The following is a 26603-nucleotide window of genomic DNA, read 5'->3' on the forward strand; positions in this document are numbered from 1 at the left end:
ATATATATATATATATGCAGGCAAATTAAACAAACAAACAAGCAAACAAAAAACAACAACTCATAAAACTATTTTTTAAAAAGAAATATAATAGATCTCTCAGCAAAAATAAAGTTTTACAAGTGCCAATGTTAGTATATTATTCTATCCTCACTATTTTATCAGTCTTGTCTTGAATCAAAGTTCTAGACATGCCAGAGGGTAGGTATCTTATGGAAACTGGTCCCTTCTTTACCGTGTGCATAAACTCAGGTTGTTGGGCTTGATTGGTGCTACTAAGGCATCTTGACAGCTCAGGACAAGAATTTGATAAATATTTTTCTTTTAATTTTTATCCTTAAGCAACTGTTTAGACTTGTCTAAAGTGACTTTGTTCTTCTAGTAAAAATCACAGCTGGCAACGGCACTGTCCTAAGCTGCTATGACGTTAGCCATGGGCATCACACATCTGCTCTGGGCTTTGATTACAGTAACTATGGCTATGGCAGGAAGCAAGAAGGTATCATTGGCTGTACTTCTCAGTTCAGGTTGATAATCTCGTCCTCCATTTAAATAGCCCACATGTGTATTTGCATAGAAGTCCTAAAACACTATAAGTCTAGCAACACACCAAGTTTCAGTGAGGCTTTTGAGTAAAGAATAAATGGGGTAAAGAATAGCTATCAAGTTTTTGATACTCAAAAGTCACATGCTGCAAGTGTCTAGTAAAGGTTAACAGAAATGTGATACTGGAGAGCAGAGGAGGGACTGAAAGATGGTTAAAAAATTGGATAATTTCTTCTTTAGGATGTTACGACTGGAGTCAAAGAGAAGAGTTTATGAACACTAAAGGTTAGCAAAACTTTGAGCAAATTAAAATTTTGTTTTTAAGTACTACCTAATTATAAACTATGAACTCCTACAGCATAGAATCCCAGTAGTATAAAGGAAAAAGTAAAGAGCCTTCTTCAATAACATTCTCATTTCACATGTATTCTGTGCAAGCCATAATTTACCATGTGTTTATTATTAGTACATGCAAATATATGCACAAATAATTTAAAAACCCAATCAAGCACTAAGGACCATGCTGTCTACACATACACGTTGTGTCCTTGCTCTTCTTCTCTGTAACTGTTTTTCAGAATTCAGCTACTCTGTCCTCTCTAACAGTGTGTCACAACATTTCTTATTCACTTAATGACCCGCTATTTTCTATTTCACGTGTGATGTCAGTCTTTTTTTTTTCCCCAAGACAGGGTTTCTCTGTATAGTCCTGGCTGTCCTGGAACTCACTCTGTAGACCAGGCTGGCCTTGAACTCAGAAATCCATCTGCCTCTGCCTCCCAAGCGCTGGGATTAAAGGCGTGCACCACCACCGCCCAGGGCGAATGTCAGTCTTAATTAAAACTACTAAGCTACAATTCTAAAGCCTTTTTTCTTTTTCTTTCTCTCTAGTGGTAGAGATCAAACACAAGGCTGGCTTTGTGTAAACTGGACAAGTAGACAAAAGACTCTACCACACATGGAGCTACATGAGCTACATCCCTGTCCTGCAAACAAGCCCCCACTCTGGCTTCTTGAAGTTTGTTCTTTTGAAGACTTCTAGAGTGCACTACTATTCAACTTGTAGTTTCTTTATATTCAAAGGATAGCCTTTTGGCCCCAACTCTTCAGCCTACTACTTGAGGATCCCTTAACACGACACTACTCATTGCTTCTCTCAACAGGCTACACACTATCATACGTGTCTCAGTTCATGTGTATTTTTGGCCCCTTCCTTGCAAGGCAAAAATCACCACGTTTCAAGGATTTGGTAACACTAGCCTCATATTCATACTCTTTCCAAAGCAGCTCCCCTCTCACAGAACACAAGGTTTCTCCAGCCCTTCACTAAGATAGCCAGAAGAAAGGTTTGCAGTAAAGTTATCATAATTTTTGCATCTGCTTCCTAAGCTTGATAGTGAGACCAGGAGGGGAATGAGGGCTTTGTGTTTAGTAAGAATTACTGAACAATGTGAAACTTCATGGCTGCTAATGGTAAGGTGCTGATGGAAGCTCTAGGAAACTGATGGTAATTATCCTGCTGTCTAATCCAATGACAACAAACACTTGAGCTTCAACAAGCCAGAGTTCCGTATTGTTGCAATTAGGATAATCAGCTTGTCATTTATCTAGACCAGAGCATCTGGTCATCAATCTTGGCTGCATAACAGACTTACCTAGAATTTTATGAAACTACAAACAGTTGACCTCCACCCAAGACTTAGAAAATCCACAAGTGGCATAAAATTTTCAAAAGCTCCACAAGTGGTTTTGATGCCTAGCCAAGACTGAGACCTTTGGCCTCAACAGTGCTGTGAGATCTCCAACTGAAGCACTGTTAAAAAATAGTAAGTAAGAGAGCAGGTGCTGGCTGGAAAAGTAGGTCAAAGGGAAGAAGGTTATACCTTGCACTTAGTGTTAAGAAAGCCAGAGAGCCTATCTGAAACCAAGACAGAAATAAATAAATAGAATTTGGGAAAGCAGATAAACACAATTCTCAAAAAAGGCAGTGTAGTTAATAGACAATCTGTTATGGAAGTTGGCTTATAGAGTGCAATGGTTGATGTGCTAGAGAGAAGGTCAGGCTAGCCTCAATCCTGAGTACTGGGATTAAAGGGATCCCTGCTACCACCACACAGGCTTCCATGATTTCGGTCATACAGTACGAACTGCATTCTCTGCTACTACTGCTTTCCTGCTGCCCCTCTCTGCTTCAGTGCTAAGGCGATGAGGCAGAGGAGACATGCCAGTGCTTTCCCTGCTGCAGCTCCTTAGTCTCGTCATGCTGTACGTGGAACAGTCTTCCAGATATCCACATGGCTCACCAATTACTTCACTTACCTAAGTCAGTGAGGCCCTTCTATCGTAGAAACATTTGACAGCATTTCCATTCTTTTCTCTCACTATGCTAATAAGCACCTCCTGTTATTTGAGTCTTCTGGTCATTGCTAAACAAAACTAACAGTACACAGGTACATGATAGACCATAAGTATTTGTGGCTAAATCTATTATTGTGCTTTTCAAAGATAAACAGAGTTGTGATCTGAATACTTCTCTTTTAAGAAATGTCAAGGGCTAGATAGATGGCTCAGCAGTTAAGAACACTGACTTCTTTCCCAGAGGTCCTGAGTTCAATCCCCAGCAACCCCATGTTGACTCAAAACCATCTGTAATGGGATCTGGTGTGTCTGAAGACAGCAACATACATAAACTCACATACATAAAATACATCTTGAAAAAAACAAAAACAAAAACAAAAATGCCAAGATGGTGTTCTTTAAAAATATTATAAAAACAAGAGTGAACCTAGCCACCCATAGTACACAGTAGGACTCAACTAACGGGAGAAAGAAACCAACACAAAACCAATCAACCAACCAAACAGCAATAACAACAAAACCCTTGGAGAATGCACGCCATCCTTACCAGGGCAGGCTTTCACTTCCTTTTTCTTCTGAGAGGTCCAACCCACTATGGAGTGTTTATCACTTCCTGGTCTCTCCTCTAGGCCTCTATTCAAGCGCCAGATTTTTAGTGTATTATCATCAGAGCAGGTTGCAATCTAAAAACCAGGAAGACAATGAAGTTTCAAATAAAATTGCACAACAAAGTAGGAAAATGATGTTGGCTGAGGGCTCATGAGTGGTGACTGATTTTCTCTGCTGTAACCTAACACAAGAGATGACATCTGAAAGATCATCTACTTTTCTATCCTTTGTGTTTCAGAATCATTCTAGATTTCCAATGATACAAATGTTAGCTTCTTGCATGCACATGTGTACCAATGAGTGCAGATAAGTGCATCAGATTCTATGGGAAGTGAGTCTGGGCCCTCCGTAAGAACAGCAGAGGTCTCTCTTTCTCCAGCACTGCACTCACCCCTCATCTATAGCTTTACAGTTACAGGCTCATTTCTTTTTGGTCTCTAAAGATGGGCAACTCACATATCTAACTTTTTATGTAACATTATGTAATTATGGTTTCCTTTTATGAAATGATCAATCAATACATATCAATTCCTTAAGTTTCTTCTAAATTCTGCATGCTTAATCTTATTGCTAAAACAATGAGAACATTTCCCAGATGAGACATAGCCTGTGCTCTAGCAGTCCATGACAAGTGCAATAGAGCCGCTTTTCCAATACTCAGAGATGCTCTTTCAGATAGGTAAAGAGCAATCTGGAAAAACAAAAGTTCACTAGTCTCAAAGAAGTTAAAAATAACCTTTGCCCCTTTAAAAATATCTGACCATTCCTGATCTTGGTCCCAAGCCTTTTATGGCAGAGAAAGTCCAGCTTGAAGAGCTAGAGGCAAATGGCCACTAATGCCAGAGCTGTTCCCCAGCATTTGTTTATACAATTTCTCTATTTCAGTCACTAAACAGAAAGGAAAAAAGAACACACGTTCTTGTAACTTGTGGCCCCCAAGAGACTGGCAACATTTTCCTTTCCTTACTGGGAAGCCAAAAGATACATATTTTACTCAACAAAAAATGTTTGGAACGCCACAATTGCTCTATAATGATAATAACTATATTTATGGACACCTATTATACATTTATACATCTGCTTCTTCACATTTTTTATCTTATTTAAAAGTCCTTTAAAGGTGGGCAGGGTGGCATACACCTGGGAGGCTAGGGCAGGAAGGCCGTGAATTTGGAGCTCTGAGCTGGACAGCAGCAAAATAGTCTCTCTTAAACCGAAGCTCTACAAAACAACTTTTTTTTTGGTCCAAAGAATCATGATGAAATGGAAAAGCTGGAATTCAAACTAAGACTTCTATTCTAGAATTTAAGGCTTAAAAACACAAAATCAATCTCCCCAATTCTAAGCTTTTGAAAAAAATTTCTTTAAAGAAGTTTTAAAAGTGGTCACTAGATGAGTGTAGTAGTTAGTCTTGCTTGACATTTCTGAGGTTTTTTTTCCTCATAGGAAATACAATAGTTGGAAAAAGTTGGCATAATTAAATAAGTAATCAAAAGCTGTTTATCTTATCAAGTTCACAATGGTTGTCAGAACCCAAAAGCAAGGCATTTTATTAGATATTACATAGTCTTAGAGAGGAAACGTCATGAAGATGACTACTATAGTAATGAGTTTAAGAATGTCATAATGGAGCCTGTCCTCGTGCATACTTATAACACCAAAGCAATGGACAGCAAGACAAGCCAGCCAACCCTAGGCGAAAGCCATAGCAGCTCTGAAACTGCTGCCAGGCCGCCAGTGCCACGGGTCTACAGTCAGACCAAGACAAGCAACAAAGCTTCCTAGAAGTAAACACAGCTTTTACTTCTGGCCTTTCTACATTTTAAGCTGTGTGGCTAATAGTTTTCTGATCTGCTTCTTGTAGTTTAGTCACATGTAACTCGCTCTGTTAAGACTTGACAGTAACTATTTGTCAGTTATATGTGAAAATTCACACCATTCTGTAGCAAATAGCCAGCTGTTACTGTTAATGTATGCTAGTAATACGTAAAAAGGGCAAAAACTTTCAACTTATTTTTAATTTTTCTCTTTGCCAAATTTCCATTTTGTTATTTTCTTGACTCTTTTCACATCTTCATTTACTGCTCTGAGCTTTAGAGGGTTTTATGTATGTGTGAGTAGGGTGTGCGTTAGCACACTGAAGCCAGAGGAAGGCTGGGCATGCTTTCCCCTATAGCTCCTCTGAGAGGGTCTCCCACTGAGTCAGAAGTTCAGGCTCACTGGTCATCAAGCTCCTGGAATGTTCTATCTCTAATTCCCAATGACAAGATTACAAGCATGTGCAACTACCCAAGCTTTTAAAATCGATGCTGGAGAGATTTGAACTCATGTCTTTATGATTGCATAGGAAGTGCTTTTATTCATGGAGCCATCTCCTACTCACTTATTACTTTTTCATCTTAGATTTGGTTTAAAAAATTTTTTTTTAAAATCTTTTTTAATTGCGTGTGTCTTGAAGCTTGTGACAACAGGTACACAATATGGAGGCCAGATGCACTGGATCCTCCTGGAGCTGGAGTTATGGGCAGCTGGCTATGAGCCTCCTGATTTCGATGTGGATGAAAGGGACCAAACTCAGGTTGACCTCTTAAAGAACAGTGTTCGCTCTTAACCACTTTCTAGACCTTCTACTCAGATCTTCCTCAAAATTTCATTCCATATTTAAGAAAAGGAATAACTTAGTGAATTAGAAATCCAGTACATAATGATTTCTCATATTGGCATGAAAAAGGAGAAAAAGTGTGTGTTATGATTCACATGTGATAAACATCCTGGATTCTTTTATATGTCTAAACATAAAAGTAAGTATCATTTTAAATAAACTGTGGGAAAACACGCAAATCTAGGATCCACTTTTTAAAATCAGTTATGAAGACTCATCCACAAACCTTGGTGAAGTCGGATGGACACCAGCACACAGATGTGACCTCTTGAGAATGACCCAGAAGCACAGTAGGAGGATGCCAGGGCATGGAAACCTAGCCAAACCAAAGAGAGCAAGTCAGAAGAAGTGTTTGCTCCCCCACAGAGACTAGCGCCTCCTTGACTACATCTTAGGCATCAAGGTTGTTACTAAAGTTAGAGCTATCTAAGTTCAACTGTCAAAGGTAAGACTATGAGTTCAAACAGGAGCTGGCTCTTATTTAAATTAAAATGCAATTTTGGCACCGTCCCTCAGCCACTGAGCACTGAAGTTCAGTTCCAGGTACTGTTCTTCAACCCAGTCCTGCTTTTACTCAGTAGTCACATCTAGATTTTCTATAGTCAGCCACTTCCAGGACTATTAGAATCAACTAAATCCTGAAAGTACCTGCAATGGGCAACTAGCTCTTTTAGGATAAGAAGAAAGGTTTAATTTTTCTACTTAAAGAAAGACACACTGACTATGACCAAAATCCGAAGTATCATCCTTTCATTTTGAATTGGATAACCTTCATTTGAAGAAAGGGACATGAGCTACAATGTATACTTTTTCATTCAAACTTTTTCTTATCACTGCATACTTTCAGTGATAGGTCCTTGATAGCACTGCACAGTCAATTCTTTCCAAAGTTATCAACATCCTTTAAAGCACACAGGAACCCCAGCATAATAAAGAGTACAAGCTCACTCTGCTATTATTAGTACATGTATTTGAAAAGCAAGGTGCATGGTGAACACGTTCTCTATTTTCCTGAGGCTCTGAATCATGGCTCATTTGCATGAAGGAGGCAACTTTGGAAAGAATACTTGTGACAGTGACTAAGTCAGCTTAACAGACTCTTCAGATTACAGCTAAGATAATCGACACTGGTTTATAAGGTTATCTAACTCAATCATTGCCACTCTTGTTTCTGCTATGAGGCAATGTACAATGATTAAAACCACAAAAACAAAGAATATACTCTAATTTGCCTTGTTAAAGTTAAAGGTTTAATGTATAACAGACACACAGATCATTCCTACAATGTCATAGACTGTAAGTCATTCTGTCACAGAAAATACAATTTATAAAGGACATTAAAAGATGGCTTCTCACTAAGCCATCAGCCAGGAATTCTTCCTTTCTATTTGTGATGACCATAGTCCATTAGGTTTCTCTTTACCCAAGACTCAAAGAAAAGAAGAGGAGATCCTCACATCTGTGTAAGCATCTCTGGTAAAACATTGCCTAGCTTCTAAGTTAGGGCCTACCTAGCAGAACCTAATTCTATACACAAAATATTAACGTTTTAAGGAAAACCGAGTGCCTGCCAACAGAGAGTACCCAGCTCTGAACTGTTCTACAGGCTTAAAGGAAAAAGATCCCTATAAAAAGTCATAGAGCAAAGAACCAGTATTAACAGCAATAAAGTCATCATTTATTCACTGAATTAAAAAACCAGGTACTTTATATAGGATCAATAGGTAGACAGTATCTATTGTGTACTAAAAACCATGTGTAACTAAGTATCACATGACTTATACTTTGATATATATATTCTTATATATACTGGGAGTAATGAAAATATGATCCAGCAAAAACATAAACAGCAACAGCAGAATTTTAATAGAGTAAAACAATTCCGAACATTTAAAATGACCATCAACTGGTAAGCAGATAAAAAATGTTTTGCGTATAAAATAGAACATTCTTTAGCCTTAGCAGTACTGAAGTAATGTGCAACTTGCCCAAACCTGGAGAATATAGTAAATGAAAGTCAGACACAAAATGTCATGTATTATGTGATATTATTTATATGAAATATCTCAAATAGGCAAACATCTATGGGGAAAATATAGTGATCAAAGTGAATTGTGTACAATAATACAAAAGTATTATCTAGTGATTCTGGGAAATCAAATGAGCTATGAGGGCTTTGAATATGCTAGGCAAGTACTCTAACATCTTACTATACTCTGAACTCTTAAGTAGATTTTTACTCAACTCCTAAATTCAGCTTTAGTAAAAAGGGGAAGGAACAGAAGGTAACTGCTGATACATTTTTTGTGAACTTTGGTAACAAGGGCTTTGACAGCTCAGGACTATCACTTTTTTAGTCCTACTTTTTTAGACTACTTTAAACAGGATTAATTTTTTTCATGAATCTGAAATGGCTTTGGATTGATTTTTCTGATTAAGTTTAACATAAATTTATTTTGAAAACCATTAATATAATTATTTGATCTCATGTCTTCCCTTGAGTATGAAGGAAACTATTTTAAAGTTAAAAAAAAAACAAAACAAAACAAAAACAAAACCCACCAAAACAACATGGGGTGGTTAATACAGACATACTCTTATACATACTCTACTTTCTATAGAATGTTAAAGACACAAGGAATGACAGAGCTAAAATTCTGAGGGACCTCTTTAAGTAAATGGCTCTCACCTTTAGACCTCAGAAAGCACTTTGAGAACCCAAGCATACAGGGAAAAAAACCCATCAGCACTTTTCCTCAAAAAAATCTCCTTACTACGCCCAACTGGAAACCAAATCTAATCTTTCTTTTTGCCATGAGATCATTTACACTTCCTAAAGTGTCAGGCTCAGTGTTCCGCCAGTCAGCGGTAAAATGGTCATGCCAAATGAGTTTATTTATAGTCACTTCAATACTATTCAGTGGCTGTATCTGAAACAGATGGGGAAGAGAGTGGAACAAGGGGCAGGAAATTGAAAAGCAGAACGTTCAATGTTTGTCTTCTAGAGTGCTTGGCCTGAGTATCAGAGCCCACAGATTTAGTCCATTTCCATTAGGGCATTCTCTTTTGCCTGAAGATATAAAACTCTTTTCTTTTGTTCTTTCCTTATGCAAGGGCTTTAGCATAGATCAGACTCAATGTGAGAGCCTAATCTAACCTATCAGAGAAGTAGTAGCAGAGCCAAGACACCCCAGCGGTAGGGACACTCAGCATACATGGAATCCTGTTCAAACTCCTGTAATAATGGAAAGAGAAACTGAGCCATCTCACTGGGCAAATTCAAGTTTAGGAGCAGCAAGTCTGCCAAGATCTCAAATATCAGGGCCTGCACACTGAGCTATGTGAAGACAGGGCTGTCTGAACCATGTCATCCATTGGTAATGTGAACCAAACCTGGGAATTTATAAGGGTCACCCATATATGTGGTGGTCACAAGATTTCTAATGGGCTAGAAACCCCAACAAATACTCAGTGTGCACCACCTCAATTCTCCCTAACCAAATACAACATTAAAAAGGATCCTATGCTAGAGAAATTTCAAGAAGTGGCAAGAAAATTTATATGTATATGTTTAGTTACATATAATTATGTGTAATTATAATTAACTTATCTAAATGGCTTAAAACAATGGTTGGTATATACATATTTTTGCATGAATATTTTAATCTAGTATTTATATATGGAATTGGCCATTCTATATTGTTATTTGATACATCTAAATTTTCAGTTTGTGCTTTTCTTTAAAGAAGGAAACATCAAATGATACAGACTTGTAGAATGAATGACATTCTGTAACTAAGTTGGGAGTTAAGTAGAGAAATAAATGAGTAAGCCAGTGAGGGAAGGAACAAAATATAAAGAGTAAAACTTTGAAACTCAACATTTTAAATATAAGAGAAGCATTGTACTAGTAATATATGTAGAGACAGTTTAAAAAGTCTCAAATATACACTCATAAGAAAAATTTCATTAAAACTCCAACAAAGATTCACATTAAAGACAGGCCTAACACAACTGCCTTGGCTAGATTGACATCTCTATCTTGTGACCACTGGGGAGACTCAATAGAAACTGTCCGTGGGGACCATGTCATTCTTGGAACTCTTTCTGCACTTCCCCCAAGACTTCTTTCTGTGCCAGAACCTTCCTCTAATGGATTAAGATTTCAGGGGACAATCACTGGGTGAGGAGTAGGCAGGACTTCCAGGTAAAAGACTGGGAGAGGGGAAGCAGAAAAGAAGAATTGGCTGGTGGACTGGAGATGATGAGGCCAGAATGTAGCTAGCGGGGGCAGGGCCCCGTTTATCTGTTGGGACCCGCCACTGGAGGATTTCACTTCAAATGACTTACAAACTAGGATGCTAGTTGCTGTGCCCAGCGGGTGAGTTACCTGTTAATTCTGAACTAAGTTTGTGTGGTGTTTTCCTTCATGCAGTGACTCAACTGGATTCCAGAGAAAGGTACAGCGGCAAAGCGTGGGTTTGCAAGAAGTACACCCCAAAAGGCTGTAGGGATTTGAACTCATGGGGCTGGAGTGGTATTGATGCGTCAGTGGGAACTTAGCAAGCTGGGTGGAGAGATCTCAGAACTCTGAGTCACAGAACCAGGAGATGGTACTTTTAAAATATCTTTCCATCAACATCATTTAAGTTTCTTGGCTTATGGCAGTTGCTTTAGAATATGGGTATATAAAATATGGATTTTAAGAAGCATATATTCACTTAATAAACAGTAATGGAGAATCTATAAAATAAGGAAATATTAAACAATACTATTAATTGTATTAAAATACCTGTTAATAGCCTGAAGGCTAGATATTGCTGTAAGAAAAAAGAATAAGGAAGAGTTATTACACCAACAGTTGTGAGCAACTGTTTACAATGAAACTATGATGCACACCCAAGGAAGAGTCTGACAACATGGAACAGAAAGGGCAGAGTACATAATTTCCAAGAAGCAACAGCATTGAAGGTTCTGACCACTTTTCAGAATTCTCCATCTCTTGACAACTTGTCCAGCAGGACACAGAAGGCCCCACCTCCTGCACCTTTTTTGGGTACATGGTATTATTCATAAAAGGAAGTGCACAGCAAGTGACCTTGCAAACATTTGATGGAAAAAGTCAGCAGTGTGTGCTCGTGCTGCACGAACCTCACACTGAAGCACAGCCTTCTATTTGTGTGGGGATTCGACAACTCACCTTCCAAATGTAGGCAGCTTCATCACTTGAACCACTGATTAAAAACTGGTCATCTGGACTAAGGCTTGATTTTACATAAAAGGTAGAGTTCTGGTGTCCATTGAAGACAGCCACTGCCAGGGGAGAAAAATCAAGTTACTTGGATACTATCATTTCTAGTATTCCAATGAATGCAAATGACACACAAAGAACATACAAGTACTACTACTGTCTCAACTTATGTTATCAAATAATAGGGAACCAAGTGCCAAGACAGAACAAAATAAAACATAGATTGAAAATAAGGTTTGTATTAGACCCAATCTACTTAACATAAACTTGCCATGGAACTGACCAAACGTCATATGACAATGTCATGAAAAAGAATGCAGGATGCCTAGTGCTGTAGTAAATACAGCTGTGCCTATCTTATTGTCCTATAGGATTTTATCCATTGATAAGACACTAATCTTACCACTGACTGAGCCTCGAGGGTATGCCTCACTTTTTCTAGGCTGTAGTACTTTAAACAGAATAAAACCTCAAATATTTGTTGCATGAAAAGGTAAAAATAAATGAAAAGAATCACTTGAATTCTGGCTGACATGCCAAAGTTTATTATTTTCTTTTTATTATTAATTTTTTTTGGCATTTTCAGACAGGGTTTCTCTGTGTAGCCCTGGCTGTCCTGGAACTCAGAGATCTACCTGGATTTTCTTCTTTTTTTTAAATTTTTTTTTTTTTTTAAATCTAACTCTTTAACAGGCTGAATGATAGATGGACCTAGAGGGGCACAATATATGTTCATCTGTAAACTGCTTTGTCAGGGTTAGGTTTCTTACTAGATAAATTCATACCATTTAAAAAACACGCCAGGAAAAAAAGCCTTTGTATTTATACCTTTTAAATAAAAACAAAACCAAACTGGTTCTCAGAGTTAAGAGCACCGACTGCTTTTCTAGAGGCCCCGGTTCAATTCTCAGCACCTACATTATGGCTCAATAATAGCCTTTAACTGTGCCTAAGATACAACACTCACACACTCAACAACAGCCCTCACTATGATAAAGACCTACAAAATAGAAGTTCCTTCATTCTGAGCACTGCTTCAAAACTCAAGTTATTTATTTTTGCATTGAACTATGAACAGAAAATTATAAACTGAACTTCCTACTAACCTTAGTTTTTTGTTTGTTTTTCAAGGCCAAGTTTCTCGGTGTAGTCTTGGCTGTCCTGCACTCTGTAGACCAGACTGGCCTTGAACTCAACCTGCCTCTGCCTATCAAGGGCTGGGATTAAAGGTGTGCACATCCATTGCCTGAGACTAACCCTGTTTTTATTGCTCTCTGCTGATCTAGGAAGAGCTGGAATGAAGCACACTGCAAATGTTTTAGATATGGCAAAAACAGTCATTATGCAACTTAAGATGGCCTTGAACTCCTGATCCCCCTGCCTCAGTCTCCCAAACACTGAGATTTTAAGCATGTGGTATTACTCCTGGTTTCAACTTAATTTTTCTTTCTTTCTTCCTTTTTCTTTTCTTTTCTTTTTTTTTTGAGACAGGTTTCTCTGTGTATCCCTGGCTGTCCTGGAACTCACTTTGTAGACCAGGCTGGCCTTGAACTCAGAAATCCACCTGCCCCTGCCTCCCAAGTCGCTGGGATTAAAGGTGTGCACCACCACCACTGCCTGGCTTTCAACTTAATTTTTCTATGCTAAACTGAGCATGAGATATAATTATTAGTACATTATAATACCGTGAATTGAAAACAAAAGTCACAAGCATGAAGTCCTTGTCCTTTCCAAAGTTTTGGAAAGGCAAGTAATTACCAGACAATGAGTACATTTAACTCTCATTTTTTGACACAAGGTCTCTTTATCTTGCAGTCCTACCTGTCACTCAGAGGCCCACTTATCTCTGTTACCTGAGTGCTAGGACTAAGCATGTGCCAACACACCTAGCTAGCTAGCATTCTAAAAAACAAGCCTACCCACAAGAACTATTTTAAAATTGTAGAAAGGCAAACTAAACTCAAGACGCTATGGTGCTGCATTATAGGAAATATACATAAAACAGTACACACTCGATAATGAACCAGGACTACATTTTATCTTGTGTGTCCTGTGAGTGGTATATACGCTATGTGGAAGCCAGATGTCAATGATACCAGGTGTCTTCCCCACCTCCAACTTTAGATAAGCCTCTCACTGAACCCCAAGTTCACCAATTCCACAGGACTAGCTAGCCACAAGCCCAGGAGTCTCCCGAGCTTCCCCAGCAGATGGAGTACATGTGGATGCTAGGGATCTAAATTAAACTCAGGTCCTCATGTCTGTGTGGCAAGCACTTTACCAACTGAGCCATCTTTCCAGGCCATAAAGTATTCTTTTTATTTCCTTTCTTTCTTTTTTTGGTTGTACTGGGGATTGAACCTAGATCACCAGACAAGTACCAGAGCTAGATTCCCTAGCTGAGTTTAACTTTTGAAGAAAGATTTGAATAGTCCTCTCATTAACAAAAGAGCAAGTATTAGTTTCCTGATCAGAGAATTTGAATAACATTGTACCTGGAGAAGTCTTTAAGCCAGTCATATTGAACATATAGATGTTGTCATCTGTGCAGTTAGCAAATAAAGCAGAGCCAGTAGAGTCTAAAACCAAACTCGAGTATCCTGGGAAAAGTTAATAACAGACTGTCAGTGAGCTTAAAGTGTGGGGCCAAGAATAGTTCATGCCATAAGATAATTGTTTCAAAAATATAAAGAAATCAAAACTGTATTAGGATTTTTATCTTTACATCCATATCCTTAACTGTTTCTCAAGGTTTTGCTGAAATTAGCCTGGTAGTAACACTTTTCTAACAAAAATTCATTTCACCCCACATTCTACCAAGGCTCACCTAGTTTCCGAGTGCTGGTACCCGGGTACAGGAAAGACTTGGATGCTATGGGCTCTTGTCGGTAAGCAGTGTAATTCTTGCGTAAATCCCATACTTTGATTATTCTAAAAACCAAGACAAATACTTCATAAACCATCTAGACCAGTGGTTCTCAACCTTCCTAATGCTGTGGCTCTTTAATACAATTCTGCATGTTGCAGTGACCCCAACCATAGAATTATTTTCATGGCTACTTCACAACTGTAATTTTGCTACTGCTACAAATCATAATGCAAACATTTGATATGCAGATGATCTTAGGTGACCCCTGGGAAAGGGTAGTTTGACTCTAGTCTACACCTATCCTAACAATGTTACTTACACAAGTGTGAAATGACTTTTAATCTATGTCCTCTGACACACTGCCCAGGCACACTGAGGACAACTTATTGGAATCCAATGTAACTATTTCATACGACTGTTTTCAATGTCAAGCTTTTAATTTGTACAAAGGGAAACAGATGCGATGTGACCCAGTGATGAGTCATTGACACTTATCCCAGGGCAGCGGGAAAAGGAAGACAGAGGTCAGATGTCAACAGTCATTGCTCCATTGTTCTTCTAGAAAAAACACTTCCTAACCTTTAACGCTGCGTATATCCCCAGAAACACAGGGTGCACACCCTATGCTTTATTTCTATACATAACTCCTTAACTAAACATGCTTGCCTGTGAAAGAAGAAAATCTTTTTCATTTTACCTATTGGGATAATTGTCTCACTCATTTTTGTGGATTATCTAGAACTACACATTTACCATAAAATAGCAGTACCTTTAGTAAGACCATTTTTAAAATTAAAAACTTGAATATAGAATTGTATTTATAACTGGAAATATAATAGGCAAAGCTGTACATGTAAAGAAGCCCCGCATATAAACAATCTATTTTACAGTACTCTGTGCAGAAAAGAACAAATGAACAAGCACCGCAGACTTATTTGGCCATCAGTATTTGGATCAATTGTAGATAACATGCACATTGAAGAATGTAGGCCTTAACTTTACTGTTTATATCCCAAGCAAGCCACGCACCCTGCAGCAGCAGGCACTGCTTTGTGCCAGGCAAACACATGTATCATGTCAATTTCTATTGTCCAGTGTGACCTGTAAGCTTCTTCCCAGATCCAGCACCCACTGTGTCTAAAATAAGGTACATACATAATTACTTCAATGGGACTAGGTACTACCACAGCCCACACAGGCAGTGGGGTAGAAAGCAGAAGAAATAAAGTCTTTTACCCATCCACGGCTCCTGCTGAGACTAATGTATTCTCATCCTGAAAGAGGACCACAGTAACACTCTGCTGGGAATCCTAAAGGCACAAGAGAGAAAAAAGGAAATTCTGTTTTGGGCATTGCAGCTTCACCAGGGTACATAACAAGGTACTTAACACTAGCTTTTCTGAAGCTGCTGTGAGACTGTGTCTCCTAAAAATGCCAGGAAGCTTCACTGATAATATCTTAACAATATGGTTGCCTAAACAAGACCCAAAGAAGTACACTATTAGACATCCTAACATGGAAGAGGGATCTCCCAGGGTCCCACATTTAGACAAACAACTCTAAGCAACGGAAGAATGCTGAGAGCAGGAGAAATAGTACCCTCCAGAAAGGAAGCCCCTGCCCTGTTATTCCATACCATGTGGTCAGCCCTGAAATCATATACACCGAAGAAACACATCATGTTAAATTTATGTATTTAGGCATGTATGCGTATGTATATACACAACAATAACAAAGACAGAGAAGCCATTATTTTGAGAGACCAGGGAGGGGTAAAAGGCAAGCGTAAAGGGAAAGGGGAAAAGAATATAGATTATTTTTTAAAAGTTTATTAACACAAAAGGCAGGGGGCATGGTGGTGCATTCTTTAAAACTTAGCAGGTGGGAGGCAGAGGCAGGTAGATCTCTTGTGAGTTCAGCCCAGCCTGGTTTACATAGTAAGTTCCAGGTCAGCTGAGCTATTTAGAGATCCTGTCTCAAAACAAAACAAAACAAAACAAAACAAAAAACCCAACATGAACCAAAGAAACAAAACTACACTTACAAAAAAGCAAAAATTTCCCTAGTTTGCTGGGTGGTGGTGGCGCACGCCTTTAATCCTAGCACTTGGAAGGCAGAGGCAGGTGGATTTCTGAGTTCGAGGCCAGCCTTGTCTACAGAGTGAGCTCCAGGACAGCCAGGGCTATACAGAGAAACCCTGTCTGGAAAAACAAAAAACAAAATAATTTCCCTAGTTTGGTAAGATGTTTCAGTGGGTATGATACTTGTTGCCAAGCCTGAAGAACTGAGTTCAATATTCACAATCCACATGGTAGGAGAGAACTGGGCTCCCATAAGTTGTCCTTTGATCTCTCCACATATGCCATCTATGTATGTGGGCACACATGTGGAGGTCAGAGGACAACCTGCTAGAGTCAATTCTCTCCTTCCATTGTGTGCACTCCAGGGATCAATTTCAGGGCATCAAGAATGACAGAAAGCTCCTTTACCCACTGAGCCATGTTGCTGGTCCCTTAATCTTTTCCCAGTAATTCTAGATGTTACTAAGGAAACAGCCTAAACATTACTATTATATATGCTAACATTAACTTAGCAAGATAGTCCAGAAGAATAAAAATGCACTTGCTGTGCAAGCTTGGCAGCCTGAGTTTGATCACAAGAGACCATGGTGGAGAAAAATGACTTTCTAAAAGTTGTCCTCTGATTTTCACAAAAGCACACCAACCTGAGCATACCACACAAATAAACAGAGGAAAAAACTGGTCACTGAAAGATGATTTGTCCAAGTCTGCTCAGAAGCTCTCTAGCATAGGAAAATTGATTTCTGCTGTGTCTGATTCAGCAGTTCAGTTACATGTGCAGAAAAGGCGCTGGTTAGGGGAACTTAAACTCCTAAGTGCTACTCTCACAGGTTCTCTTGGAATCCAATGAATTTTGACATTTTAATGTCATCTGGTCTCCACACACATAGTGGATGGAATGAAGAATGCACTGTTCAGTCACTATAGTTTAGCAGTTACACTTCCCCCTAAATATTTATTCAGACCTCACATACAGGAGCATCAGAAAACTGCATTAATGAGATCAATGGCTACTTTTTTTTTTTTTTAGATTTATTTTTTTATTTTACATTTATGAACTACGATAACCATGTATATGAGTGTTTGCCTGCATGCTCCGGCCCGGCTCGCTCCAGTGTAATATACTATAGTTGTCTTCAGATGCACCAGAAGAGGGCGTCAGATCTCATTACAGGTGGTTGAGAGCCACCATGTGGTTGCTGGGATCTGAACTTAGGACCTTCAGAAGAGTAGTCAGTGCTCTTACCTGCTGAGCCATCTCGCCAGCCGGCCACTTTTCTAGAAAAAGTATGTACTATGGTCATGTTTCAAGCTTCTGTCTACTACACATACGACTACAGCAACACATTCCACACATATGATGTACAGTGGTAAAATGCAGCAGGGTCAGGGTATAAGATGGTCTTATTTGCTGGAATGCCTGATCCATATATTGCAAAAAAAAAAAAAAAAAAAAAAAAAGGCAAGGCTGCCGACAGGCTGGGGATCTTATAAGCTGAACTTGGCTTCCCACATGCCTGATGATACCCACCCATGATAAGAAGCCTCTACTCACTTTCCACAAGCATAGCAATCCCCTACCCCAATGCCACCAGCTACTGAGTGACTCACTGGGTCATATCCAGGAAAGGGTGAAGGAACACCCCCAGGGCTGCTGGCCAACCGCACAAGTTTGGGGGAGATCAGACCTACACTCTATAGGGAGCAAGAAGCCAAGAGAGACTGAAACAAGGCATCATGCATGCCCGAGGAGGGGTTCTGGGGTATGTGGCTTAAATAACCTGAGAAAGTAGCCTACTTTATTTCTGAAGGCTCCCATCTTTCTACAAGATCAAAAGGAACAGTTATTCTCTCCTGTTGAGATAAAACACTTTCAAGTGTGAATTTATTCACTTTCATTTGGTTAAGAATGTGAACCTACATTCTTGAAGATTGAAAAAATGATTTTGTGGTTAAGATGCTTGTTTAAAGTAGCTAGTAATGACTCAGTTTACTCTTTTTCTTTAAATACTGTTTTAAAGGAGTGGTTCTCAACCTTGTTAATGCCGTAACCCTTTGATACAGCTCCACATGTCATGGAGACCTTTAAAGTTTTCATTGTCACTTCATAACTGTAATTTTGCTGGTATGAATTGAAATATCTGATATGTAGGATATCTGATGTGATCCAAGGGGGTTGGGACCCACAGGTTGAGAACTACTGGTTTAAAAGCTGTACATGTGTTTATTCTACATCAAACTACTGTGCCCCAAACACCAGGGTTCCCTTAATCTTCTGAATATATTTCTTTCACTCAAGGTGACTTGCTCCTTTCCCCCATATCCATATAACTCTGAGATCTTGGTGTCTGTCTATAGTATGTGGGACTAGCAGCAGGCCTGCCCGGCAGTGTAGTTCCTGTTTAACAGTCTTTGCTTAAGCATCTGCATGACGCTTTGCTTTGACATTTCTCTAAATAATGTACAAGTCATAAATACAGATCAATCTACCAGATCTAGCAAGCACGTCCAAAAGTTTAATACTAAAATTATATTTCAGCATCAAATTTACAGTAAGTTGACTATAATATGTAGAATAACTAAAACTCCATCCATCTTTATATTACCTATTTTCATTAAAAAAAAATAACACAAACTATACCTTTTCACCTTTTATAACAAATGCATATGTATGCTCAGAAAGCTGAATCTTTACCATCCCTATACAATCCACTGGAGTTTGAGAACCATTGCAGTGGTACTAAGCAAATTATAAACAGTTAATACCAAAGAAATTAAGAGTTACATCCATCTTTTGGCCTAACTAATTCCTTAAAGAGAGATTTGATTCTCCCTACTGTTAGGAGCCACTCATGTCATGAACGGTGGCTCACATCTACAGTTCTAACATTTGGTAGGTCCAGGCAGAAAGATCATGTATTCCAGACCAGCCTAAGCATACACAGAGATCTTGCCTCAAAAGCAAGTAAATACAATAACCACCGCCTATTTACACATATACTTCTCTAAAACCTTACCACAGAAGGAGCAAGTCCTTTTGAATTTTGTTTCTTCTTGGGCTTTGAAGGGGTTTGCTTGTCAGCAGTATTGTGAGCTCCACTAATTTGATTCACTTGTCTATAAAATCCATCTGAAAGATTCCAAGGATTTTAGTGTTTTCTGATTTCAAGCTGAAAGCAATATTTAATCATTTACATAGAACCTCAAAATTTTGTGATTTTTGACTAACTAGTATAAAAAAACAAACAAACAAACAAACAAAAAAACCCCAAAGAGTCTCAGTAAAGATACTTGTTGGCAAGCCTGATGACCTGAGTTTGCTTCCCTACTCACATGTTCAAATGGGAGAATGGATCCTTATGTGCTGTGGTATGTGTATACACACAATAAATTAAAAAGCAAAACAAACAAACAAATCCTCAAAATCCCAAAGAGCCAGTTTATCACACAAAGAACAAAAAACACAGATATATACAGTTTTATTCATAATGGCTAAAACATGTAAACAATCAAGGTATCCTTCAGAGGATGAATGGATTCAATGTGGTATACCTGCACAAAGAATAATTCTGTGCTAAAAAGAAATGAGATATGACATGACTCCAATTATGAAAATCTGGAAAACCATGGAAACAGTTAAAAAAAGCCATCCCTCAGTGGTAGCCAGGCTTTGTGAGGAAGCAAGGTTCCTGAGCAGACATACTTTAGGCAACGCAAGTATTCTATGTATTACAATTGCAGATACATGTCATCTTTTTGTCAAGATCATAGCATGTGTAACATGAAAAATAAACACTGATACAAATTATGAATTTGGGATAATTATGTATCAGCCAACGCTTACCAGCTGAAAAATGTACCAACTGAATGACAGGAAAAGCTGAGTCTGTGTAGGTGTTTAGTATATATGGAACTCTCTACACTTTAATGTTGCTATGAAATTAAAACTGCTCCACAAAAATAGCTTAACATTTTAAAATCAATACATAAATGAATGATAAACACACCAATGACCATCTCCTTTAATACCACCATGGTACAATACAAGGTTATATTCAATATAATCTGATTTTTTAAAAAAAGGCAAAATTAATTTTTTTAATGTGAGGGGAGAGTGGAGGTCAGAGGACAACTTGAGGGAGTTCTCTTCTCCTACATATAGGAACTGAACTCGGGTAGTTGGGGTTTGATGACTAGCACCTTTGTTTAATAAGCCATCTTGTTAGGATGAAAAAGAAAAATTAAGAATAAAAACACCTCAAACAAGCCTTTATTCAGTGAACTATGCATTACTAGTTTTAATTCTATTAATAATTTAGGTAGATGGAGTTATAATTCAGAGACAATATGAAATTAAGAACAACTATTAATAGCTTTGCAATAATCATTACCTTAAGAATTTAGCAGGACTTGGAACAGGTGCACCCTGCTGGAATCAGATGAAACCACTAGCATTTCATTTCATTTCATTTCATTTCATTTCGAGTATCTTATTTTATTAAGCATAGGGTGAACCACACTTATTAAAATTAAGCCAGAACTAGTTACCTTTTTTGTTGCACCTGGTGTCCCAGATCATAATGTTGCCATCTCTCCCACCTGTACAGAATACAGCTGTGGGAAGAGATCAAGATGTTGTAAAACTAATCAAAGACACATTTCCATTTAAGCAATTTCCCAGAGAATGCATTCTCCAAAAGTACTGAATTTGGCACCAGAGATTATAGTAAGGAAAACGACAGTGTAGCAATTGTTAGCACATAGGAGAACCTACTCCCTTAAGATATCTTAAGTTCTCCACAGTTTTCACACATTACCTCAACTCTGCCTGTCAATCTAGTAGGCAGGCACTATTCCTATTTTAAGATAAGTAACGTCTAAAAGTCCTCTTAGCAGGTAAGTACGATGTCTGGGTATGGTAGAGCACCAGCACTGGATAGAACACGGAACTTCCGTTTATTTAAAAGTGGAAGCTAGGCATACAGCTTTAGTGGCCCTGCATTTGCTTAGCATGCACAAGATCACTGCAAAATATGCACATTTACAAAATATTTAAAAAGAAATTCTGCTTCCTAGATGGAAGAGTGAACAATTAACAAACTGACTTAACTCTAATAGCTATAAAGTGAACAAAGCACCAAACCAACTACTTGAGATCTCTGTAGACACTCAAAAAAAAAAATGAATTTTGTAGGAGCTAACAACTCAATCAGGTGATTAGACTGGAGCAATCGAGGCAAAGTTAATGTCAACAGAAAGACCTGCCAGCTTCCTTTTAAGACAGTGGAAGCAGGAAAGAGCCTGGGGTGGAGAGGGCTCTACCACAGGAAGAGCTGCCCAAGCAGGTGAGCTAGACACATACAGAGGTTTAAATAGAACCTTTACTTATATATTCAAATTCAGCCTCATCTCTGGATGATATGATGGAGTTAACCAATTGATTGATAGATTCATTGCCCCCCCCAATTAATTACCGCACAACTCTGAGTAAACTAAAACTGTTTAAATATACAGTTTAAAAACAGCAAATGTTATGGTATACAATATGGTTTGAACAGTTTACCCTCTTGTACACCAGCAAGGTAAAGGCAGGGCTCTACCCTCATCAAAGCAGCTTTTGGCAGCAGATGGAAACTGCTGACAAAGACTCACACTGCTCAGGGTGCAAGTAAGTCATTGTTGTATGCCCACCCTCAACAGGTAGGTCTATAACATAACCGCCACACCCAAGACTCCGTGAACACTACAGGAGCCAGAGTGTTAAAAGATCTCAGGAGCCAGAAGAGCAGAGCACCTGCTGTGAGATGGTAGCTTCTTGGTATAACATGCCTTTGAAATCTCAACAGTATGGCTGCCCAATCAAAACCCACATAATGACTATACCAATTGACATGCTAGCACGGATAGAGGGAATTTCATAAAGCTTCATCCTTGGATGAAGAACTAAAGGAAAATCAATTTCCTCCTCCTGATAAATTTTAATTCCCAATGATCAGCCTTAAATACATGTACAAGAAAAGCAACATTAAATGGGCTCAGTAGACTGTATATAGTGTTAGGTCCAAAGGAAACTCCACCTCCTCAAATTCCAAAAGGCAGATGGGGCAAATGGCTATCTGTAGTGCTTATTAGCATTCCCAAGTACACTTCGTCCTCCAGGTTCCCTTTGGCATCACAAGTACCCGTTTTCTAAGTACTGTTTTCACAAGTACAGTTTTCTAAGTCCTAGGTCTTCTCACCACCTCCTCTACTCTAAACTTCCCCAGTTCCTGGGTTTCCCCCACCCCAGCTACTCACTGGTGTCCTTAGAACCCTGCTTTCTCAGCTATGCTCTGTCTGTCTGCACGTCCCTCACTTTGTCCCTCCTGCTTCACGCATGGCCAGGTGCTGTCTGCTGGCTGGCCATGTTTAGTCTACTTTCTCCCTCAGTTCTACTCTTCTCAATGCCTTTGGTGGTTCTCTCTCATACCTACAATAAAAGCTTTCTAATACCACAGACTGGTCTTGTTGTCAGTTTGTACATATATACTTGCTAGTGTGGCCCACTTTCCCTGAGCCAACCAAAAATTCAAATTAACTTTCAGATTTTATCTCTAAACAGGTGTGAGCTTTATTATACTTCTGACTAATAATGAAGAAATTAGGAAAAAAAGTTGTTAGAAGGTCTGCCCATGATCAAGCAGGAACTAAAAGAAAAGTAATATCCCCACAGTTACAGACATCTGACACATACATACATGTTTGAGAATGTGGAGTTACACAGAAGGAGCTGGAGGGGAGAGGTAGAGATATTATGAATACAGTATTCACTTATAAAGTTCTCAAAGTAAGTTTAAATTTAAAAAAATATTCCTCAACTATAGCAAGACACTGGAATCCAACAGAGAGAAAAGCACACAGATAACCTGGCTCATCTACTAGAGATTACCATTTAATTAGCATGTTAAAAAAATCAAATAATGAAAGATCACGGGGCTGGAGAGATGGCTCAGCGGTTAAGAGCACTGACTGCTCTTCCCAAGGTCCTGAGTTCAAATCCCAGCAACCACATGGTGGCTCACAACCATCTGTAATGAGATCTGATGCCTTCTTCTGGTGTGTCTGAAGACAACTACAGTGTACTTACATATAATAAATAAATAAATCTTTAAAAAAAAAAAAAAGAAAGAAAGATCACTAGGGTGGAGAACTACCAGTTTAGGAAGGAGGACTGGCTTTAAACTAAATGAAGAATGAAAGAGGTTCAAATATATGTAAGTTTTTAGGAGACAAGAAAATAAATTTACAGTTAACTTTAATTATCTACCAGAAAATCTAATGCTATTCCTCCTCTTTCTGGCCAAAGTGCATTTTCTTTTACATGACATTGGCATAAACTTATCTACAGTTTTAAAACTTAGGCAAAGGCACTAATAGACATGGTGTTTCCCTTTCCAGAACTGTTAAATTAGGTAAAATTTCATGATTATAAATTATCCCTATAAGCTTTATATGAACTTAAATTTAAATGTTAAGAGTTCAACAAATGAGAACACATACATTCTTAACTTCACACAATACATTGTTAACAAACAGTTATGTGGGATCAAAACTCCCGACACACAATGCCTTTTCAGAATTTCAGCTTAACAGCAACTACAACAGCATAAACCTGGAGACAATGGCACATTTCTGTAAGCCCAACATGGACGACCACAAGGTTCTGGGTAGTTTGAGAGCCTCTCTCAGAAATACAAAATAATTTAACTTTGCCAAAAGTCTAAACCACTCAATAGCTTAGTTCAGTATTCCTGAGCATTTGTATGGATAAATAAAAACAGGATATTTTGCCAAGTGAAGTGGCATATGCCTTTAATCCTAGTACTCAGGAGGCAGAAACAAAGGAACCTCAGTGATTTTGAAGCTATCTGCTTTACATAGTGAGGTCTACAAAATGAGACCCTGACTCCAAAAACTCAAAAAACTGTTGGGGGTTAGTCTGGTGCTGCTATGCATTCAAATGCTAAGTACGTTCCCCCCCCCCACACCTCCATCGCAGATCCTCACACACACACCAAGTGATGCTATGCAAACTGTGCTCCACAATTTAAAACTATTGGTTGAATAAAGGTGGCTACAGCCAATTGCTGGAGAGAATAAAGAGAAATGGAGTTTGGGGGTGGTAGGTAGGAACCACGAAGTATAAGGAGAAAGGAGAGAGAAAGAGCACAGAAGAGAAGATGGAGATAAGTCATGATGGACCAGCGGCATGGGTGAGAGGGAAATGCTTCCCCAGGATACCACACTGCTGAAGCAGAAATACCCAGGAAGATTCAAACAGCAAGTATTTGGAGAAGCAGCCAGTCTAGCATTAGAGAATTAGTTTAGGGGTAACTTTCCAGTAATTGCACAGAGCCTAATAAAAAAAAAAAAAACAGTTTGTGTCTCATCCATTTGAAGCTAGACAGGGATAAGAATAAATCAATTATCTTACAGCTAACAATAATACTATCTTACCCACTTGCAAAGTTGGTCATAGAAAAAGTAAAATTGTCCTAAGTCTATTACCTTCCCAGGAAAAGCTGAAGATAATAACCAAAGAACAGACACAAGGGTCTGGAGAGATGGCTCAGAGATTAAGAGCACTGATTTTCCAGAGGATCTGGTTGGATTCCCAAACCCCTCAGCATGGCTCACAACCTTCTTAATTCTAGTTCTAAAGGATCTAGTGCCCTCTTCTGGCCTTGGCAGGTATGGCACACATGCAGTGCACAGATATATGCCCGGGAAAGACCCATACACAGAAAGACCCATACACATTAAAATATAATAATAAAAATAGATTTAAATGGGTACCACCAACTAACTTCATTATATTTTCAGTTAAAATAAAATGTCCACCACCTAGTTAGGTAAAGTGACAATTTTGAGAGAGCAAAGATAAACAAAAATGTCATTTTATCTCCCCACCATCAAGGAAAACGATGAATACCAACCTACCTTTTTGAAACTTGGAAAAAGCTACAGACTTGAGGCTGCACTGGTGGCCTTTGCATGTTCCCATTAGCTCACCAGCTCTTACATCCCAAAATTTGGCTGTTTGATCACCGGCTGCTGTAACCTTCCAAAAATAATATAGTAAAATTTAGGAAAGAAACCCTTTATCAGCATCTACTCAGACCTAATAAAATGGAAGTCACTTACAAGTTTAAGTTCACCAGGGACCCAGGCCAGGTCAAAGACAGCATTCCAGTGAGCCATCCACTCTAAACAAAGAAAATATAAATGTGACAGATCCAGAATGTATTCTATGATAGTCCTACCTTTAGAAGTTTAAACACCTTTTATGGTAGCTTAAGTAGGAATGTGAGTACTTGGCCCACAGGGAGTGGCACTATTAAGTGTTGGGGTCTTATTAGAGTAGGTGTGGCCTTGCTGGAGGAAGTATGTCACTGTGAGGGTGGGCTTTGAGATCTACTATACCCTATGCCTAGTGCAGCAGTCTTCTGCTGACTGTGGATCAAGATGTAGAACTCTCAGCTCCTCCAGTACCTACACCTGCTGTCTGCCTGCAAGCTGCCATGCTAATGGACTCAAACTCTAAATAAGCCAGCCCCCAATGAAATGTTTTTCTTTGTAAGAGTTGCTGTGGCCATGGTGTCAGTTCACAGCAATCTGTAACTAAGACACTCTGGAGGTTTTCATTATAAGATGGTAGTTAGTACTCTATTGTCAACAGGCCAAAGCCCATTACGGAATCACAGACGTCACACAGTCCCTCCAGGACACATGCACGAGCCACTATCTAACATCAAATGAGGGAGAGAGAGATGACTCAGTGGGTAAAGCACTTGCTCCACCAGCAAGAGGACCTGAGTTCACATGCCGGACACCCAAACAAATACCAGGTACAAGTACAATAAAATTAATGAGCTCCACATCCAGTGAAATATCTTGTCTCAAAAAGTAAGGCAGAACATGATTCAGGAGGACATCTAACAACACTTCTGGCCTCCACACTCATGTACATGCACTTTCCCAAAAAAATAAAATTATTTTCTGAGTATTAGAAGTATTCTCTAAAATAGAATCGTCTCAAAACATTCTCTATGTCAAAAGCCTTCACAAAGCCCTAACAAGGAAATACCGTTAGTCTGACTTTAGTTTTGGCATCTGAGGTCCTGCTTGCTTAGACCCTGCATGCTAGTTCTGTGCAGGTGCTTACCTCGCACTGTTCTTATCATGTGC

At 38.8% G+C, this 26603-nt stretch overlaps 1 protein-coding gene across 6 annotated transcripts in view; it reads right to left on the bottom strand.

Moving 5' to 3' along the window:
• Dtl (denticleless E3 ubiquitin protein ligase homolog) overlaps positions 1 to 26603 on the bottom strand; it is a 40389-nt gene that overhangs the window by 7135 nt on the left and 6651 nt on the right. For 5 of the 6 annotated variants that reach the window (XM_031339048.1, XM_031339083.1, XM_031339076.1 and 2 more), the window contains exons 4-13: positions 25560 to 25621; positions 25356 to 25476; positions 20925 to 20990; positions 19394 to 19506; positions 15532 to 15605; positions 14254 to 14357; positions 13922 to 14026; positions 11376 to 11488; positions 6402 to 6491; positions 3452 to 3587 (exon numbers count right to left, since the gene is read on the bottom strand). In XM_031339048.1, coding sequence (XP_031194908.1) covers positions 3452 to 3587; positions 6402 to 6491; positions 11376 to 11488; positions 13922 to 14026; positions 14254 to 14357; positions 15532 to 15605; positions 19394 to 19506; positions 20925 to 20990; positions 25356 to 25476; positions 25560 to 25621 — 984 coding nt within the window. Of the gene's footprint in view, positions 1 to 3451; positions 3588 to 6401; positions 6492 to 11375; positions 11489 to 13921; positions 14027 to 14253; positions 14358 to 15531; positions 15606 to 19393; positions 19507 to 20924; positions 20991 to 23113; positions 23146 to 25355; positions 25477 to 25559; positions 25622 to 26603 lie in introns of those variants that run through there. The other variant, XM_031339092.1, reaches the window with a different exon arrangement.

The sequence above is a fragment of the Mastomys coucha genome, unplaced genomic scaffold (genome assembly GCF_008632895.1).
Source record: "Mastomys coucha isolate ucsf_1 unplaced genomic scaffold, UCSF_Mcou_1 pScaffold1, whole genome shotgun sequence".
Taxonomy (NCBI): Eukaryota; Metazoa; Chordata; class Mammalia; order Rodentia; family Muridae; genus Mastomys; species Mastomys coucha.